Source organism: Panthera leo, chromosome C2, assembly GCF_018350215.1.
Source record: "Panthera leo isolate Ple1 chromosome C2, P.leo_Ple1_pat1.1, whole genome shotgun sequence".
Classification (NCBI taxonomy): Eukaryota; Metazoa; Chordata; class Mammalia; order Carnivora; family Felidae; genus Panthera; species Panthera leo.
This window is the reverse complement of record NC_056687.1, coordinates 13,281,563-13,300,864: the sequence shown is the minus strand read 5'-3', so window position 1 is coordinate 13,300,864 and position 19,302 is coordinate 13,281,563. Positions and strand designations below refer to the sequence as shown.

Here is a 19,302-nt window from a genome sequence, read left to right as displayed (position 1 = left end):
AGGGAAAAATAAAAAGCACTGGAAATGGTAAATATGTGGGTTAATATAAAAGACTTTTTAAACATTATTTCCTCATTTCTCCTCTTCATTTCTTTACAAGATATAAGATTACGTAAAGCAACACTCATAGCACTGTATTGTTGGGTTCATACCACGTATAAATGTAATACATACAACAATAGTAATACATGAGAAGGGGAAGAGAACTGAGCTATACTGCGGTAAAGTTTCTATATTTTGCCAGAAGTAAATTTGTGTTAATCTCAACTAGATTTGGTAAATTTAGATGCTGTAATCTGTAGAGCAACTACTAAGAAAATTCATTTTAAAATAGTAAAAAAAAGTTAAGAGGAATTTCAATGCTATACCAAAAAATATTTAGCACAAAAGAAAGCAATAAAAGAGGAACAGAGAAGCAAAGAAGAAGACATATAGAAGACAAATAGCAAAATAGCAAATGTAAATCCAAACATATTATTAATTATATTAAATGTGAATGGCCTAGGGGTGCCTGGATGGCTCAGTCGGTTGGATGTCTGACTTCAGCTCAGGTCATGATCTCGCCCTTCATGAGTTTGAGTCCCATGTTGAGCTCTATGTTGACAGCTCAGAGTCTGGAGACTGCTTCGGATTCTGTGTCTCCCTCTGTCTCTGCCCCTCCCCTGCTCATGCTTTATCTCTCTCTCTCTCTCTCTCTCTCAAAAACAAATAAACATTAAAAATAATAAAAAATTTAAAAATGTGAATGGCCTAAACATCCCAATCGAAAAGTGGAGATATTCAGATTGGATAAAAAAAAGCAAGATCCAAATACATGCTCTCTGCAAGAGACACATTTAGATTCAGAGACACAAATAGTCTGAAAGTAAAAAAATGAAAAAAGATATATCATGAAAATAATAATAAGGAAGTTGAAGCGGCTATTATATGGACATCAGCTAAATAAGATGTTAGAGGGATATTTCATAGTGATTAAAGAGTCAGTAGATCAGCAATCTACAAAACCCTATTTCCAAATAAGATCACATTCCAATGTAAGGGAGGTTAGACTTCAATGTATGAATTTTGGAGGGGTCACAATTCAACCCACAACAAATCCAATGTCCATCAACTTGTGAGTGGAAAAACAATTTGTAGTATATACATATAATAAAATGCCATTTAGACATAAAAAGGAATGAACTACTGATACATGCTACAACACAGATTAAGCTCTAAAACATTATACTAAGTGAAAACACTCGGGCGCCTGGGTGGTTTAGTTCGTTAAGCATCTGACTTTGGCTCAGGTCACGATCTCACGATTAGCAGGTTCGAGCCCTGCATTGGGCTCTGTGCTGAAAGCTCAGAGCCTGGATGGAGCCTGCTTCAGATCTGTGTCTCCCTCTCTCTCTGTCCCTCTCCTGCTTGTGCTCTCTCTCTTTCTCTCTCAAAAGTAAACAAACATTAAAAAAAATTAAAAAAAAAAAAAAGAAAGAAGTCAGATGCAGAAGACTACATGTTGTATGGTTCCATTTACAAAAAATGTCCAGAAAAGGCAAATTTATAGAGAAAAAGGCAGATCAGTGGTTGCCTAGGGCTTGGGATGGGAGAAGGGATTAAGCAAAAACCAGCAGGAGGAAACTTATTGGGCTGACAGAGAAGTTTTAAAACTGAATTTTGGTAATGATTGCCAACTATGCAAATTTACTTTAAAAAAAAGAAAGAAATCACTGAAGTGTACACTTATAATGGGTGATTTTTTTATAGTATATAAATTATATTTTAATCAAGGTATTTCTTTTTAAAAAGTTTCGGGGCGGGGGGGTGGCGCCTGGGTGGCTCAGTCGGTAAGCATCCAACTTCAGCTTGGGTCATGATCTCGCGGTTTGTGAGTTCGAACCCCGCATCGGGCTCTGTGCTGACCGCTCAGGGCCTGGAGCCTGTTTCAGATTCTGTGTCTCCCTCTCTCTCTGCTCCTCCCCCACTCACACTCTGTCTCTCTCTCAAAAATAAACATTTAGAAAAATAATTAAAAAATAAAAATAAATAAAAACTTTCGGGGGTGGGGACCTACAACCTGGGTATTAAAAAGCCTTCTAGCTGATTCTTATACTAAGGTGTGCAAATCACTGCTTTAAACTGATTAAACTAGATGAACTTGACATAACATCACTGGCACATCCAAGTCTCACCCAGTTCTTACCCACCTAAAGTGGTAGAGGATCATGAAGACAATTACATCCGCCTAGAGGGAACAAATTACTATATTTTCTTTATAAATCTGAATAGCATGTGTGTTAAATTTGATATAGAGCCCGGACTTAGAAGTGACCCTGAGGTTCAGACCCACATCCAGGTGGACAATGCCAGCTTGGCACTTCCAAGGTTCCTCAGGCACCCCAGATGCATCCTGTCCTGAATGAGGCTCTTTATCCTTCCACTTGCTTTCCTTGGTAAATAGCACCACCATCCACACCCTGTGCCCCAAGCCTGAACCCAGAAACTACATTTGCCACCCCCCCCACCCCCCATCCTGACCGCTGATAGTCAATGAGGCTAGCAGTTGCATTTCCATTATCTCTCCCCTTTTTTTCCAGTAATGGCCTTAGGCCAGGACCTTATCACGGCTCCCAAATGGCCTCTCTGCCTTCAGTCCACCCAACCCTTGGTCAGTCCCCACACTCAGATATCCTAGGAATCACCCTCACATATGAACACAATCGTGCTGCTTCCTGCTAAAACTCCTTGGGTGGCTTCTCCTCTTTATCAGTTAGAAACTGCTTTTGACTGCACATAACAGAAACCTGGTTATGCTTGTTTCACCAAATAAAGGTGTTATTTTTCTAATGTGATAAAACAATACCCATTCTCAAAGAAAACCATTGTTAGTTTCTTAAAAAAAAAATTTTTTTTTTTAATATTTACTTATTTTTGACAGAGAGAGACAGAGCGCGAGCAGGGGAGGGGCAGTGAGAGAGGGAGACCCAGAACCCGAAGCAAGCTCCAGGCTCTGAGCTGTCAGCACAGAGCACGACATGGGGCTCGAACCCATGAACTGTGAGATCATGACCTGAGCTGAAGCTGGACCCTTAACCGACTGAGCCACCCAGGTGCCCCAGAAGGAATGTCTTTTTTCTTTTCAAGTTTATTTATTTTTGAGAGTGAGCTAGCATAAGCGGGGGAGGGGCAGAGAGAGAGGGAGGGAGAATCTGAACCAGGCTCTGCCAGTGCAGGGCTCAAACCCACGAACCATGATATCACGACCTGAGCTGAAACCGAGTTGGATGTTGAACCCACTCAGCCACCCAGCTACCCAGAGATCATGACCTGAGCTGAGGTCAGACGTTCAACCAACTGAGCCACCCAGTTGCCCCCCACAAGCCCAGTGTCTAAAAAAAACCCAAAAAACTCCCAGGTGGTTCTAATGTGGGGCCCAGGTAGCTTCGATTTACAGCCAAGATCTAGACAGAATTATCCAAGAAGACACTGTGGGCCAGACTGAGCCAGAGACCAGCTTGGAACTGCTGAAAATAAAGCATATGACATATGTTATTGATGAGATTATTAAATATCCAGCTAACTGGCAATCACAGTTTGCAAACTTCTAATTGCAGACTGTTCACTCCTGCTTACTAACGTAACAATCTACATTAACTCTTACGCTATTCACTTTCCAACTTTTAAAAATGCCTCCAATACTTCATGATTCTGTGATATAATCTTCTTACAAGGTTTATTGGGAATAGGTTTCAGGTTGGGGGATTTACTATCATCTGCATTTTAATAGCTGCAGAAAAACTAGCTAATACCACTTTTAACGGTTTCTCGTGGGCTTCCTAGTTGTTGGTGCATTTGTTTCTTAGCATTAAAAAAACCCTCTCTCTTTCTACTTTGCTTCTTTTGGATTATCCCTAGCTCGGACGTTTTCCTACAATTCATATAAAAATATGTTTTCATTAGCAAAGGCCTTGGTGATAATCCCTTTGTGATGTGTGATATGAAGGAGATTAATAGAAAACTAAATATTTACCGAGAATGATGAAGATATAAGGGGGAAATTACTTGCAGTCACAGAAATACAAATGATTCAGGGAAAGAGAAAGATGAGATAAAAGAGAAAAGTAGAAAAATGAGCCCTAGGAAAGGAAGAAGAGGAAGGGGAAAATGGAAACGCAAGACTGAATTTCTAGTCTACCTTCTCACTCACCTCTCAACCACAGAGGTCCCCAAAACACTGATTTTCATTCTCAGGAATGCCAGAATGACACATCACAAGCTGCTTAGTCATCTACACAGGCTGCAGTAATATCGGAGACATCTATCCCCCTTCATCATTCCCTATAAAATCAAAGTCGCTCTGGATTACCTGTGCTCTATTCTGACTGTCAAATTCCAGCCACATTCTGGGGCTCAAGACAAGCCCAGCTACTTTAGGACTCTTTGGACTTCTTGGAGATAATGATTCTCAGTCGGACTGGCCTGATACAACACTGAACTTTTCAAAATTACCCGTCTGAGTACTCTGGTCACACTCCAGTTTGAAACACACGAACTCTGGGGCTAAATTATGGAATTGAGTCCAAAGCCATCACGGAATCCCAAGGTTCAAACGAATAGGCCTGCCCTAACAATTTACAAGACTGGGGCAAGGGCACCATACACTAAATATTTAAATGATATAAATCAAGATAACAGCTAAATAAAATATACCCTATCCTCTGCCTTAACAAATATACCTTCATAAAGACCCAGAAGGCAGATTCAAATATGGAATTCTTGGACTTCTTGAGTTCTATGTAGGAAGGCGACAAAAGAATGAGAGCCAGTCCTCTGTCCCTGGTCCTTCCTTCCTTCCCCAACCCCAGGCTTCAAGGTGCACTGAGGGGGCCTATGGTTAAATTCAGACATATACCCATGGTGGCACAGTCCATCTTTGGTGTGTCCAAGCCCTGGAAACAGGTCTAGTGTGCCAAGAAATTCCAAGGTCTTACATATTTAATGACAGTTCTGAACAGTGGTTCTCAACTGGGGGCAATTTTGCCCCTCAGGGAACAGTTGGCAATTTGTAGTGGTATTTGGCTTGTCACAGCTTGCGGAGGGGGGTGTTAGAGCATCTACTGGGTAGAGGCCGGGGATGCTACTAAACATCCTACAAGGTACAGGACAACAACAACAAGTGTTATCTGACCCAATATTAATAGCGCCAAGACTCAGATACCCTGCTGTAGAAGGACACAATACTGCTCAAGATCACATACAGGCACGCCTTGGAGATATTGTGGGCTTGGTTCCAGACCCCTGCAATAACGTGAATATTGCAATAAAGGAAGTCAGATTAATTTATGGTTTTGTTTACACTATATGAAAGTCCAGTAAGTGTGCAACAGCATCAAGTCTAAAAAAATGTACACACCTTAATTTAAAAATACCTTATTGCTAAAAAATGCTAACCATCATCTGGGCTTTCAGCCAGTCGTAATCACTGATCACAGATCATAACGTAATAATAACAAAGCTTGATATACTGCAAGAATTACCAAAAATGTGACACAGAGAGTGAGCAAAGTGAGCAAAGTGAGCAAAGGCTGTTGGAAAAATGGTGCCAACAGACGTGCTTGATCAGGGTTGCCACAAACCTTCAATCCGTCAAAAAATGCGACATCTGCCAAGCATGATAAAGTGAAGTGCAACAAAATGAGGTATGCCTGTATTTAAATTCCTTAACCCTGTTCTAGAAGGAGGGGTAAGGTTCACCCTCCTGGCTCCACAGACTCTTTCCCCCTCAGGAGAGCTGGCTTGAGGAGGGGCAGAACAGGGCCTTCTAAAGTATGGGGCCCAGGGCCAGGAACTCCCTTGCCCAGGAGGGAGGGCAGTGCTGGGAATGAACCTCCGGGGTCCTCTAAACTGGCAGGACAACAAAGGCCTTCCACTGACCAAAACAGGGGGATGCCCAGGCTTCATCTGAATAGCTCAAGAGAGAACCAAGCCCCTGTCCCAGGCCGTTCTTTGCATCCATGGGCTGGCTGGTTCGGGGGCTGGATCCTTGCCAAGTACTCCCGATGGACTGAAACCTGACTCTCTAACTTCCTGGAACCCAAAGAAACTTAGACCTTGAGCAAAGGCCCTTTGGCTGGCATGCACACATTTATCCAACTCTCTATTGGCATATGCCTGGAGAATAGTAAGTATAAGCAGCAAAATTACAAATATGTGCACTTTCGAGAGGACGATAAAAAATGTGGATTGTGCATCTCAGGTAGAGGAAGCCTTGGAGTCTAAGGATCTAAATAAATAAATAAGGTTTAACACAGATGTGGCTGAAGCACTCCCTGCCCTGGTGTCACTGTGGCCTTGGATTAGGTCTCAGTATTTTGTCATCCTCACCACCGAATCCTGCTGACTGAGGGAAATATGGATCCCATGGTGAAGAGTTCTCAGGAAATGGGGAGGATTTAAAAATCCCACAAAGCAAACAGAACACAAATCCCCAGCAAGCAGAGCTCTTTTTCCCGCATGTCTGTCCCTTCTTGGCCCCTGTCGGGGTCTCCTTGTCTCCACTTTTCTTTTCAGGACACTTTCCCCATCTCCTCTTTGGAGTCAGGTAGGGTCCAGCCCTTTGCCTCAATTTTCCTGCTTTCGTGGGCAAGAACTCCTGCAAGCCACAGCTTCTCAAAGCGAGGTCCCAGGCCAGCCACACCGGTGCTACCTGGGAACAAGTCAGGAATGAAAGTTCCAGAACCACAGCAACCTGCAGTTTAACGAGCCCTTTGGGTGACTCTAATGCACACTTCCACTTTAAGGTAACTTCATCCCACCTCCAAAAACAGTTTAGTCAACTTTGTAGGTGTTCAGTCAGGCATGCCCTGTCGGGGTGGAAGATGAAGATGCCTAGTCTCCTCCATGCCCCCAGCGTGGTTTATTTTAAAAATGTCAACTTTTTTTTTTTAATTTTTTTTTTTTTTTTTTAGCATTTATTCATTTTTTGAGGAACAGAGAGACAGCATAAGCGGGGGAGGGGCAGAGAGAGGGGGAGACACAGAATCCAAAGCAGGCTCCAGGCTCTTAGCTGTCAGCACAGAGCCCGATGCGGGGCTTGAACTCATGAAACGCGAGATCACGACCGGAACCAAAGTCGGACACTTAACTGACTGAGCTACCCAGGCGTCCCTCAACTTTTTTTTTTTTTTTTAAGTTTATTATTCTTTTTTTGAGAGAGAGAAGAGAGAGAGCAGGGGAAGGGGCAGAGAGAGAGGAGAGAGAGAATCCCAAGCAGGCTCTGCCCTCCCCAGGTGGGGCTTGAACCCAGGAACCATAAGATCATGACCTTAGCCGAAACCAAGAATCCCATGCTGAACAGACTGAGCCACCCAGGCGCCGCCCCCTTCCCATGGCCTATCAAACTAGCCTCCCTGCAAAAGTGTGTGCGGAGGAAGGTGGATAGGATTCTCAAAGCCGTATCGTTGCAAACAAATTCACATTCACTGTAAAAAAAAAAAAAAAAAAAATCTACGAGAACCTAGCAGAAGTTAAATTTGCACCCCAAAGGTGCCAGAGTCTCCTGTCCATCTTTCTAGACATTTCGGAGCACACCGTGAATATGTTTATCCTTTAATAACATACACACACAAGTAGTTTGTGTTTTTGCTCATTTCGTAACAAATTTGGGAATATCTTTCTGGAAGACTAAGCAATATTCCGGCGTTTGGAGGTATAAATTGTGTGCCCATTCTGCCCTCCTCCCCGACCGCTGGGGCAGGAGGGCCGGACGAAACACGAGAGACGTGCAGAAGTCAGTCAGCTGACGTTTTGGGATTCTCACCGGTTGTGGCCTTCTCGGTCTAACAGGAAAACTGTGAAGAGAACACAGAGTTCCTCTAGCCAGATTGCCAACTCTGTGTGCTAAGGACGAAAACAACCGCAGGGAAGAAAAGGCAAGGGCAGGGATTCAGATGCGCCGACCTTACACACCCTCAGAAACCCAAGAAACAAGACACACATGAAAACCACAAAAAGCAACCAGCTTGACGCATCCCGATTTCCAAGCAACAGAGGAGACAAGGTCATTATAACCGATGACATTTCCAGACAAAGTGACTTAAGAAATTAAAGGCGTGCCACGTATACCTCATTTCCCCAGGTTCGCGTACTGCAATCCACAGGCTGGAAGGGAATGGCTGATTTTTTCCACAGTTCCATGTTTCTGGGCGTTTTCGAGCCGCGGGGCGGAGGGAGCCGGCGGCGCGGGACGCAAGGTTCCCCACGCCGCCCCTTAGTCCCGCCCCCGGTCGTTCCAGGCCACTCGCGTACCAAAGCCCTGTGGGGCGCGGGCTGAGCGCGGGGGACGATTGGTTCCGGGCCAGGGTGGGCGGAGCCAGAGTTTCGGCCTTTAAGAGCGCGCGGCGCGGCCACCTCGGTTTGCGTCGGCGTCTTCTGCGGCGTCCTCCGGTGTCCTCGGAGCCCTCGAAGCTCGGACCGGACCCCGAGAGTCATGGAGATGAAGGCCGTGTGCGTGCTGAAGGGCCAGGGCCCGGTGGAGGGCACCATCCACTTCGTACAGAAGGCAAGGGCTGGGGCGGAGGCCGGCGGGAAGGCCGCGCCCGCTCACCTGTGCCCCGGAGCGCGGGCCCGCCGGGCCTCGAGCCGCCTTCGTCACGCCCCCGCCGCGCGGAGTCTGCGGGTTCGCGCCGCCCGAGGCCTCTGCCCCGCGGCGGTGCGGCGGCCGAGTGCTGAGTCACCGGGCGGGCCGGGCAGGGGCGGCGGTGCGTGGCTAGGCCTGGGCGGGGGTGCAGGGAAGGAGCCTCGGGCGGCCCCGGGGGTGCTTGGAGAGCGCGGACGGAGGCCGGCTGCCCCGAGGGCCTGGGCCGGCGTCGCCGCGTCGGTAGGCCGGGGCGGAGACGTGACGTTTTTGCAGAGGCTGTGGCCCTTCCTTGCGGGGTCGTTTTCTGGGTCCTGAAGCTCGTGCCGATTCGGAGTTGCGCAGTCCGGGGCCTGGCCGCCCTTGAGGTTCGGGAATGGGGCGGGGGGGGGGGGGGGGTTGGTGGTGGCGAGTGCGGCAGAGCCACCTGGCATATAGTCGCATCCGTTACCCCGCTTTGGGGTTTCCTTTCCGCTCAAGGGGTCTGCAGCTTGCAGCCTGTGGGCACAGCCCGTCCCCATGCGGGTATTCGTACAGCCCCGGAGCTAAGAGTGGTTTGCATATGGTTAGTTCAGAGGGTCCTAAAAAACAAGAGTCATGCGACTGTACAAAGAAATAAAACCATTGAATCCCTGAAGTACTGATTAGTGGAAGTTTATTGTGCACACACCAAAAGATGGTCGTGAACCGGGAGCACTCAGACCAATTCATGGAACGCGGCTGAGGGGTATATATTGTCATAAAGCATCTTCTGTAGTGAGAAGGCAGTGACTTTATGTTTCGCAGTGATGGGTTATGATTTCAGTTTCCTTAGATGCTAAGAAATTGGTTAGTGGCTACCACATACTGACCTTGGGAAACAGCTTGACTTTTGCTTACCATTTCCACAAGGCATAAATAAGAAATGACCCGTGTCAAGTTAGTCTTGCCAAATAAGCCAATTAAGCTTTTGCTTGTATGACTAACTTGGTTTTGTCTGATCAGGGAATTATCAAGGCTGGTCTCCGTTTGTTTTTGATTTTAAGGGGACAGAAACCTTGGCCCCTTGCAGAAAAGTTTGCTGACCCTTGCTCTGGGTCATGGTCTGGCTGTAAAGTCAAAGAAGATGGCCCTGGGCAAAGCTCCTTTTCCTCCTCCAAAGCTCCAGAAGCCAGAGATCTAACCTACTCCCTTGGGTGTTTTCCAGACCTGCGATGTTTTACCCTGGGTGCACAGTAGACTCATTTGGGGAGCTTTTTAAAAATGTGATACTGATACTAATTCCAGATCAATTATATCAAAATCTGTCAGGGCGCAATATGAGCATGGCTGGTTGGCTTTTTTTTTTTTTTTTTTTTTAATGTTTATTTTCAGAGGGAGAGAACCAGTGTTGGGGGGGGGGGGGGAGCAGAGAGAGAGAGAAAGAGAATCCCAAGCAGGCCTGGCACTGACATCGCAGCGAGCTTGATGCAGGGCTGGATCTGACGAATTGTGAGATCATGGCCTGAGCTGAGATTGAGAGTCCGAAGCTTAACCCACTAAGACACCCAGGTGCCCCTGAGCATTGCTGGGTTTAGTTTCTACACTAGTACTAATTTGCATCAAGCTTTGAGAACTTTTAGAGGGTAGTGGATGGGATTTTGGAGTTGGAAGTCAGGAGACCTGGAGTGTCACTCAACTTGCTTGTCTGGACATTGATTTAACCAAATTTTCTGTAAAGTGGTTTTGAAATTGCTCTACCAACAAGCCCCCTACTGAGATGGTCAAAAAATAAAGTATACAGAAATACTCATTAATTATATTATGAAACACATGTTTTAGATTTGTCTCCCAAATCTTAGCAAGGTTACGAACTGATGGAAAATTGTCGTACTTTGCTTGATAATCATGATATTCAATATATGTATGAGGTTTAATCTTTAAAGGGGCTTACAGAAATGTGAGAGGACAGGAAAAGTAATCTTTGTAAGTGTCCCTGTTTATGAAATTTATGCAAGGGAGTTTAATTTTATCCTTCGAGTGGTTTGCAAATTTTCTGGAAAAGGCTTTTTGGCAGTTGACTAAATTTTGCTGCTTTCATTTGCCAGACTTTGTTTTGCTCCTCTTCTCTCCTTGTGTAATTTTGCCAAAATACTAGAGAATCTGGGCAGCTCCTGAGGGATCCCTTCCCTCTGGCTATGCAGAAATGGCTTCTGCTTTACATTCAGAAGCCGAGCTGTGAATCCATACGTAACTCAATCTACGCACCTTCCCTGAGCTGCATGTATGACTCCCCTTTTTCAAGTTCCAAACTTCATTTTGGTGGTGCTGTTTGTACCTGATAAAAGATCCTTGTGTAGTTGAGCATTACAGCTCTACGGATATGCAGGTGTGTTAAATTGGAAATAAACCATATTTGTTTGGTTTAGAGAGCGTTTAAAATTCTGGATTAGTGGGGCATCTGGGTGGCTCAGTCAGTTAAGCATGGTTTGTGAGTTCGAGCCCCTCATTTGGCTCTTTGCTGACAGCACAGAGCTTGCTTGGGATTCTGTTTCCCTCTTTGTCTGCCCCTCCCTTGCTTGCTCTCTGTCAAATTAAATAAAAATAAACTTAAAATATTTTTGGATTAGTTTCCAGTTTTTAAAAATCTAAAATTTTCACCCAGAAGTCCAGATTCCTGGCTTCTTTTTGAAAAATTTGGAGATCTTTTGAAAAATTTGAGCCTTCGTTAGCTCAGGACAGCACTCTGCGGGACCAGTTGGTTTATATTCCTTTTGCTTCCCTGACCTGTTTTTACTCATTTAAGACAACAGCGCAGCCCCTGTAGGGTTGTAACTAGGCAGCTTACTGCTGAGCTACTCCCGTGTGCTCTGCCTTTACCCAGGACCCGTGTGCAGATGCTGGGAAGACCCTGCCCTTTGTCTCTGTGCTCTTGGTAACGCCGTGTATTCGGGGGGGGGGGGGGGGGGTAACACTCTCATTTTGGTTTTTACAGAATTAAAGCTTATGCTTAGAAAAATTCTAGTGTATCTGTCCTCAAAAAGCAAAGAAGGGCAGCAGTTGTCACACTACTTCCTTTGAGCGGTGCTTTGTATCCAATGGGAAGTCAGATGTTCAAGGCCAACACCTCTTGTAACTGTTGGCCCTGACTATTAAAAAACAAACCAAGCTAAAAACAAAGACGCCATCATGTGTACTTCTGTGTGTGTTTTATTTTAGTTCCTAAAATCTGTTTGTAGCTATACTAGTTAACTTTCTTTCTTTCTGTATGTAGCTGTATAGTACTGTTACCTATTATTGTTGCCTGCGTGGTGATCCCTATGTGTTTTTCTGCCTTTGTGTTTTCATTGCCCTTTCTCTGTGCTGTCAGAGTGGAAAGGTTATCTGGGTTTGAATGCCTAAAATGACTTTAGAAGACAGTACCTTTGGTTAGAGCAGAATCAGTCCCCCGGGGACAGTGGGACAGGATATTTTCTGGCTATTAATAAAAAAAATATCTCTGGTGGAAACTGATAAATACCCACCTAGGGGGAGAGTGGAGAACCAGGGATCCTAGGTTAGTTGTATATGATTAGTGTCGTTTCGTTTTGTTTCTTTTTTTTTCTTTCTTTCTTTCCTTTTTTTTTTTTTTTTTTTTTTTGAAGGCAAATTTGCACGTTTGCTTTATGGAAGAGGGTCTGCATGAATAAAAAAAGGTGCTATGATGTGTTGACATTTGGGTTAAAAATTTGATACATACACCTATTCAGCATGTGCAGATATAGCATATTCAAAAGTATTTACAAAATAAATAACTTATTCATGTTACATATTCACTGTAAGGGAGTCAATCCCTACAAAGTCTATAATCTACCATTTAAGTGCTCACTCTACTTGCCACTCTGATTAGGTGCTTTTTCTGGGCTATTTTATTTATTTTAATGTTTGTTTATTTTTGAGAGAGAACAAGCAGGGGAGGGACAGAGAGAGAGGGGGACAGAGGATCCGAAGCAGGGTCCTAGCTGACAGCAGCGAGCATGATGTGGGGCTTGAACCCAAGAACCATAAGATCATGACCTGAGTGGAAGTCAGATACTCATCCTCAACCCACTGAGCCACCCAGGCGCCACTGGGCTCTTTTATTTAATTGTGATGCTGGCTTCAGGGCTCCTGGGCTGTCTTAGAACAAGGTCACATCTCCCTAGTGTTGGGTCCCTGGCCTGGAACAGTTAAATAGCTCGCTAGAAAGGGGTGGGCCTGGGATTTGGACACAGATCTTTCAACTCCCGTGTTCTTTTCCTGTGACTGGTAAAGATAATTCACCCGTTTTCTTTGTTTAGCAGCACTTGCTCTCTCAAACTTCTTGCACTTTTCTTTGACTAAAGGGCAATGGGCCTGTTGTGGTATCAGGAACCATTAGAGGATTGACTGAAGGCGAGCATGGATTCCACGTCCATCAGTTTGGAGATAATACACAAGGTGGGTGTTGTGTTGGTCCAGGGACTCCTACCTGTTTCACACAATAAGATAAATGTACTGAGTAGAGCTACCCCTTAGCATGGAAAAAAAAAAAAAAAGTCAAGATAATATGATTACTAAGGTCGACCTTAGGGAAATGAGCCATAGCACTGGCTTTGGACTCTTGAAGTGTGGAAAGGAAGAGGAAGAAGTTGATGTGGTTTTTGTTTCTTTTTATGATCATATCTTGATCATAAAAGAGTCTCAAGTATTTTTTTAGAAAACAAAAAGGCTACTTTCTTACTGCCATAGTGATCGCGGGTGTTTGTGAGCTGGGGTTGAGGGTGGGTGCTTCAAGCACAGGGTCTGCATTTATTTGCATCATCCTGTAAGAATAGCTCCTGCTGCCGACGCAGGGGTCTTAGTGGGACAGAAGTAAAGTCAAATATGAAAAAAGAATGTAAACTCTTGATGCTTTGGATTGAGTTCCATTAATTAGAAGCAAGTTAACAAAAGTTTATGGGTTAAAATGCATTTAATCCTCTTCTACCATATTTGAGTAATCTGAACTGGGTGTTGAGACTTTTTATGGTGAAAACTTGATTCATCTTGCTGGAATTTGTTTTTACTGTTCTGTAATTTAGTTGCTGTAAAAATTGTGATTTAATGACACGCTTTGATCTATTTCAACAATTACTAAAACTCCTCAGGTTGCTCTTTACTTTTTTCCTGGCTCTGCTTTGGGAGGTGTGTGCCCGGCCGCTTGGACTTACTGTGCTGCTTCCTGTAACCTGTGTGTCTTCTCCCTGGGGGAGCTGGGTAGTAGCTGTAAACAATGGAGACTTTCCGTCACCTGCTGAGGGAAGAGAGCCATGTCACAAAAGCACTTTCTGCATTGTTGTGTTCTGTGAGAAAGGCCTTCCCTGAAGCACAAGAGTGCCATTTTTACAGAATATATTCTGAATGCCAACTCCTGGAGTTCTGTGAGGCAACAGCCTTGGCCCTTAGACAGAAGGTGCCATTTTATATTCTGCAGGTACCAAGTAAAGGCCACAGTAGGGCTCCTTGGTAGTGTGTTGCTGGGGAGGTGAGTTTTTGTAGTTAAGGTATGCTACCTTATAAACTACAGTCATAATCCTGGGGTTTTAATGATAGAAGAACCATGAAGATCAAGTCTTGGCCCTCTTGTTTTACGGGGCAGTGAAGAAATCAAAGCCCAGAGAAGGGTATTACCTTTACCGCTGTCACACACACTAGTTAGAACTTGTCCCTACTGCTTGCCTATTTTATTTTGTCTTAAGGTGTTGCTTCCTGTTTTTATGAACCTAGAAGTTATGATGTAGGTCAGTATTTTCTCTGTTTGAGGTTTTAGTAATGACCAGTTTGTTTTAAGAATTTATTTTGGAATTCGGATTCATAATTTAGCTACCTTTTTGTTTTTGCGTTTGGCAAATAGGCTGTACCAGTGCAGGCCCTCACTTTAATCCTCTATCCAAAAAACACGGTGGGCCAAAAGATGAAGAGAGGTGAGTGACAAAGTGCTTAACTCTTCTCAAAAGTATGGCACTGGCTTGTTGGGTCAGAGCGGGTATAGTACTTGTAGATTGCACGCTGACATAACTGAGTGGTCTTCCCCACCTCTGCTCTTGAATTCACTGCCTTCTAGGTAGGCCCTCTATGTATGTATGCCTCCCACCCCGCCCCAAGTAACCCTGTATCCCCAAGTGCTGGAGCGGCTTATTCCCTGGGCTGGTAACTGACAAATGGGGACACTTAAGACGATTTGGTTTTGTAGCATTTATTGAATATAGAACTAATACAAGTGCCAAAGGGAACTAATACAGGAAATGTCATGAATAACAGTACTGTCAACCACTAGCAACATAAACCATCATTGTGAAACATAGGTAGCCTTGTAGATAAAATTGTTACTGAAAATTCAGTGAGTCCATTTGTATGTGTGTTTCCTGAGAGAGCCTTTCAGGAAAATACTAAATTTAAGGACTGGGAGTAATTTATTTTTATAACAGGCCTGGGGCATAGCTTTCTTAGCCATGCCAAGAAGTAACAGGCATAACTCAGAATTTACCCTTTGGTACTTTACCACTGAAATTCTAGATGTGCCCCCATCCCACGATTCTTCCCAGAGTATTACTTTGTAGATTTGAAGCTTTGAAGAGCAACGGGTCTAGAATGTCAAGTTGTTTCTGGTTTGTATGTTCCAAAATTTTGTCATTCTGAAAAAGTGGGTCCTATTTGATACATATTGTATCCACCTCTTTGTCCATCCTTATGTATCCGACTCAGTTTTTAATTCAGCTCACAAACTAGCCTGATGGTAAGGTAAATGGAAATCAGTCCTAATCCCTGACGCTTTTTCAATGTTAGGCATGTTGGAGACCTTGGCAACGTAACTGCTGGCAAGGACGGTGTGGCCAACGTGTCTATGGAAGATTCTCTGATTGCACTCTCAGGAGACCATTCCATCATTGGCCGCACGATGGTGGTGAGTTTTCATATAATAGGATATGCGTACAGTTTTTTCTAACAGTCCTGTATCTTCTCACAATTTCATGATTATCGATCCTGATCCACATACATTGTACTTTTAGTTCAGATTAGGAAAAGCAGTTAACCTATCGATGACAGTGACGATGAATTAATGATCTAGGTTGGTTACGAACACTGTTCTGCTAAGATGCAGTAGTAAAGTAGGTTACGTTTGATCATATTAGATCCGTATTGTGGAAGCAGAAGTCGTCTTTGTCTGGTTTTTAAATGGCCGTATTTTCTTGCCACGATTGAATGTCCCCCTCCGCCCCCCGTAGTTAAACAGAACATTTTGTTAGGTCTAAAATCTGAGACAGGCCTCAGTATTCCTTATTCGCATCTGCAGGTTATGGTCACTTGTCTAACACGTGGAAGGGACTGCCTGGGAGCTGCATCTGGTTCTCACAAACACCAAGTAGTCTAGGCTCTCTGTTGCCTGTAGTCCTTTCTTTACAGCTGACCCTTGACTTTTCTTCAGCTGTAGTTGTGAGGCAGAAAAATCATCGATCAGTGTTAGATGAGCCAAATTGAAAATGCTGTTCTTTAAATAGTCCCGAGATATTTTTAAGATCATTTAGACTTCTAGTTCATTAGGCACAATTTTGAGTTTTTAAAATTCACCTTCCTTTTCTTTTCTCTCCAAAACAATGTTTATTGTAAGAGAATACGTGTAATTGAGGCCATGAACATTTCTCACGGAGGGTTAACATTGGCACGTGGTGGCCTAGAAGAGTTGTTGGGGTTTTAGCGATAGCAGCTCAAACCTAGCATGGACAGTTAACTTCCATCTGAATCATCAAGTGAAAGCTCTGAGTAGTAGTTGTTGCTGTTTTTTACTACTAGATTAAATATTAGCGTATTTCCCTGCTAGGAATTATTTTAACATGGTGTTTTCTAACATTAAGTGGTTCTTAAAAGTCTTTTGGGTATTGTTGGGAAGAGGTGGTAATTACTTGCTAGCACTAAGTATGTTAATGTTCTTAAAACTTTTTAAAGGTCCACGAGAAACGAGATGACTTGGGCAAAGGTGGAAATGAAGAAAGTACGCAAACGGGAAACGCTGGGAGTCGTTTGGCTTGTGGTGTCATTGGGATCGCCAAGTAAATATTCCCTAGGATGCGATCTGAGTCCTAGTAACTCCTATGTTATCTTGCTAGTTGTAGAAATTTCACTTGATAAACATTAAACACTGTAACTTTAAAAGTGTAATTTGTGTGACTTTTTAATTGCTTTAAGTACCTGTAATGAGAACTGATTTATGATCACTTGGAAGATTTGTATAATTTTATAAAACTCCTATTCAGTTAAAATGTCTGTTTCAATGATCTCTGTATTTTGCCAGGCTTAATAATCATATGGGTATTAAACTTCATTGTCTGAATTTCTTCAATTCTCATTCAAGCCCGCAATAAACAAATATACCATATGGCACTGAATTTTGAACCTAGTGAAGTATCCAGATTGAAACTCAAAATTAGCTCTTGATACCCTACATAGAGTTTGAACAGAACAGATTTAGTAGTAGGTTGACAGGTATTACGTTTCATAGAGGTCACTTTTCAAAGTGTTTTAAATGATGTTTAAATTTTTAGCAGGCGGTCTTTTAGCTAAGACTAACCTCAATTTCAATCTTGGACAAATATCTTTTGTCAGCTTCAGGGAAATTAAGATGGTTTCTCTGATTAGCTCCTTAGCATTTCGACTCAGTAAGATTAAATTACCTACCTGCCACAGTGGCACATATTCCTCTCCATACACACATGAACAGTTGCTCCATCTGTGCCAGTCTGCTTTCACATTAGCCATTTAAAGAAATCTACCATAGCATTTTAAGATGGAACCAAGGAAATGTTTAAACGTGGGTTATGTCTAAGGATTTCTGCATCAAATTAGTAAATTTAAGGCTAGTTCTCCTATCGTAAGTACTTGCTATGTACCTATGAGAAACTGCTTTTAAATGAATGTTAACCTATTTCAGATTTGACTCTGGAGCACAGTCGTTTATTGAGAGTTGCAGAACATTATTTCTAATAGAGAAACCAGAAAGAAGCTACAGTTCTGATTGATCATAAATATATGATATACTTAATCAAATGTAGGATATCGCTTGGGAGGGGAAAAGCAAATTTGGAAAAGGACAATTTGTAATGCTTTCAGAGTTTTAAAATTGGTGATAAAGAATATGCTCAGAATAAGTGGTTAAAATCAGTCAGGATTTAAAAATATGAACAGATTTCACTAATGTGCGATTTGGAGTACATATGTGGGATAGGACTCAAATATAGGGACCTGCTTGTGACCTTTCAAGTCTCAAGTGTAATCACTACCACTTGGTATTTGGGGGGGGGGGGGGGGGGCTTGTCATGTGCAAATTGGATGATCCCAATACTTACAATTGGAAACACGGGTTTCTTAAATCCCTGAAATCTGACCACTAAATGATCACATGTATGTTTCTTTCCAGAAGCAGTTTCAGTTAGGACTTTTTAAAACCTCTCCGTGGGCCAACATCAAACAAAGGACAAGTTTTATCATTTAAGTGCAGATACGAACCTGGATTTTTTTCTCATTTTCTAAAGTCGGGAACACAAGAACATTGTCCTAGATACGTTCTCCCTGTCAAAACAAAGATCTTGCTGCAGAGTACTATTTAAGAACCAAAGTAATAAAGCAGCTTCGCCTGGGGATGAGGGCAAAGAAAAAGTTACTGCTCAACACACTGAATGAAACGAGGACAGTTTAAAAATGTAATTTATGGGGGGAAAAAAGCTTCAACAAGGCCATAAATACTTGGATTGTGTGGTCTTTTCCTTGGCACTGAGTAAAGCAGTTTTATGGAACTGCTGTTCTGAACTATTTCAGACACAGGTTTGATTTGGCTTTGGATGACTTCATGTAATAGTTCTTGGATAACCTACATCTATTTTTCCTAGTAAACCCAACAATTTTAAGCAAAAGAGAAAATACTTTATATGTTCTCATATGTGACAAAAAGTTCAGTCTACCTCTGCCCAGCAGGGGAGTTTAAAAAATGGTAAAGAAAGGCAACAGGCAAAGCCTATATTCTAGGAAACAATAGGTTGCTTTTAAGTCCTTAAAACATGTAAGACAAAAAGCTTTTAGGTTGCAAATCTAACCTTGATTTCTCTCACCCTTTTGAAAAATTTAATGGGATGGTAAGAAAACATTCAACCTTCTAAATAAGTAATACCCAGGCAATCGGATAATTTTATAGTACAAACGGGTACTCTGGGATCCAGTTTCCTCCCCCCAGCAAAATTTCTCTTTACAAATTAATTAGGGCAACATTTACCACAAAGCCAATGGCAAAAAAGAAATCCTTGATTGAACTGCGAAACTAACAAGCTTTTCCATTAACATTAAAACCATGAACCTTTACACCTTATGATTGAAATGCTAAAAATAAAAAGTATTACAAATGAAGTGTTTGAGAGTAACTACATAAAGATGTCTATTTCCATCAAGTAAACAAGTCTAATTTAGACTCCAATACAGTATTAACAGCTCAAACTTTGATGGTGAACAATCCTTTTCCACCTTAATGCAGTGTAGGAAGAATAGCACACATTAAAGTTTGTTATGAAAATAGAGTTTATTAAAAACATCCCTATTGTTTTGAGGAGCTTTCACCGTTACCTTGTCTTAAATTAAAAAAAAAAAAAATAGAGAGCACTTCTAATTACGATTTGTAAACTTTTTAAAGTCAAAACTTTTAAAAA

At 42.8% G+C, this 19,302-nt stretch overlaps 1 protein-coding gene across 1 annotated transcript; it reads left to right on the top strand.

The window, feature by feature from the left end:
* The first annotated feature begins 8,378 nt into the window (after nucleotides 1-8,378).
* On the top strand, nucleotides 8,379-16,943 carry SOD1 (superoxide dismutase 1). The gene is made up of 5 exons (XM_042903564.1): nucleotides 8,379-8,542; nucleotides 12,940-13,033; nucleotides 14,469-14,538; nucleotides 15,401-15,518; nucleotides 16,559-16,943. Exons 1-5 carry the CDS (start codon nucleotides 8,471-8,473, stop codon nucleotides 16,664-16,666), a joined length of 462 nt encoding a protein of 153 aa, XP_042759498.1. The 5' UTR covers nucleotides 8,379-8,470; the 3' UTR covers nucleotides 16,667-16,943.
* Nucleotides 16,944-19,302: the final 2,359 nt, after the last annotated feature.

Excerpts from the sequence above, each read along its gene's own strand:
- SOD1 (XM_042903564.1), top strand. The coding sequence starts at position 8,471 with ATGGAGATGAAGGCCGTGTGCGTGCTGAAGGGCCAGGGCCCGGTGGAG. Across the intron at positions 13,034-14,468 it reads GTTTGGAGATAATACACAAG|GCTGTACCAGTGCAGGCCCT; the intron begins GTGGGTGTTGTG and ends TTTGGCAAATAG. Across the intron at positions 15,519-16,558 it reads TCATTGGCCGCACGATGGTG|GTCCACGAGAAACGAGATGA; the intron begins GTGAGTTTTCAT and ends AACTTTTTAAAG.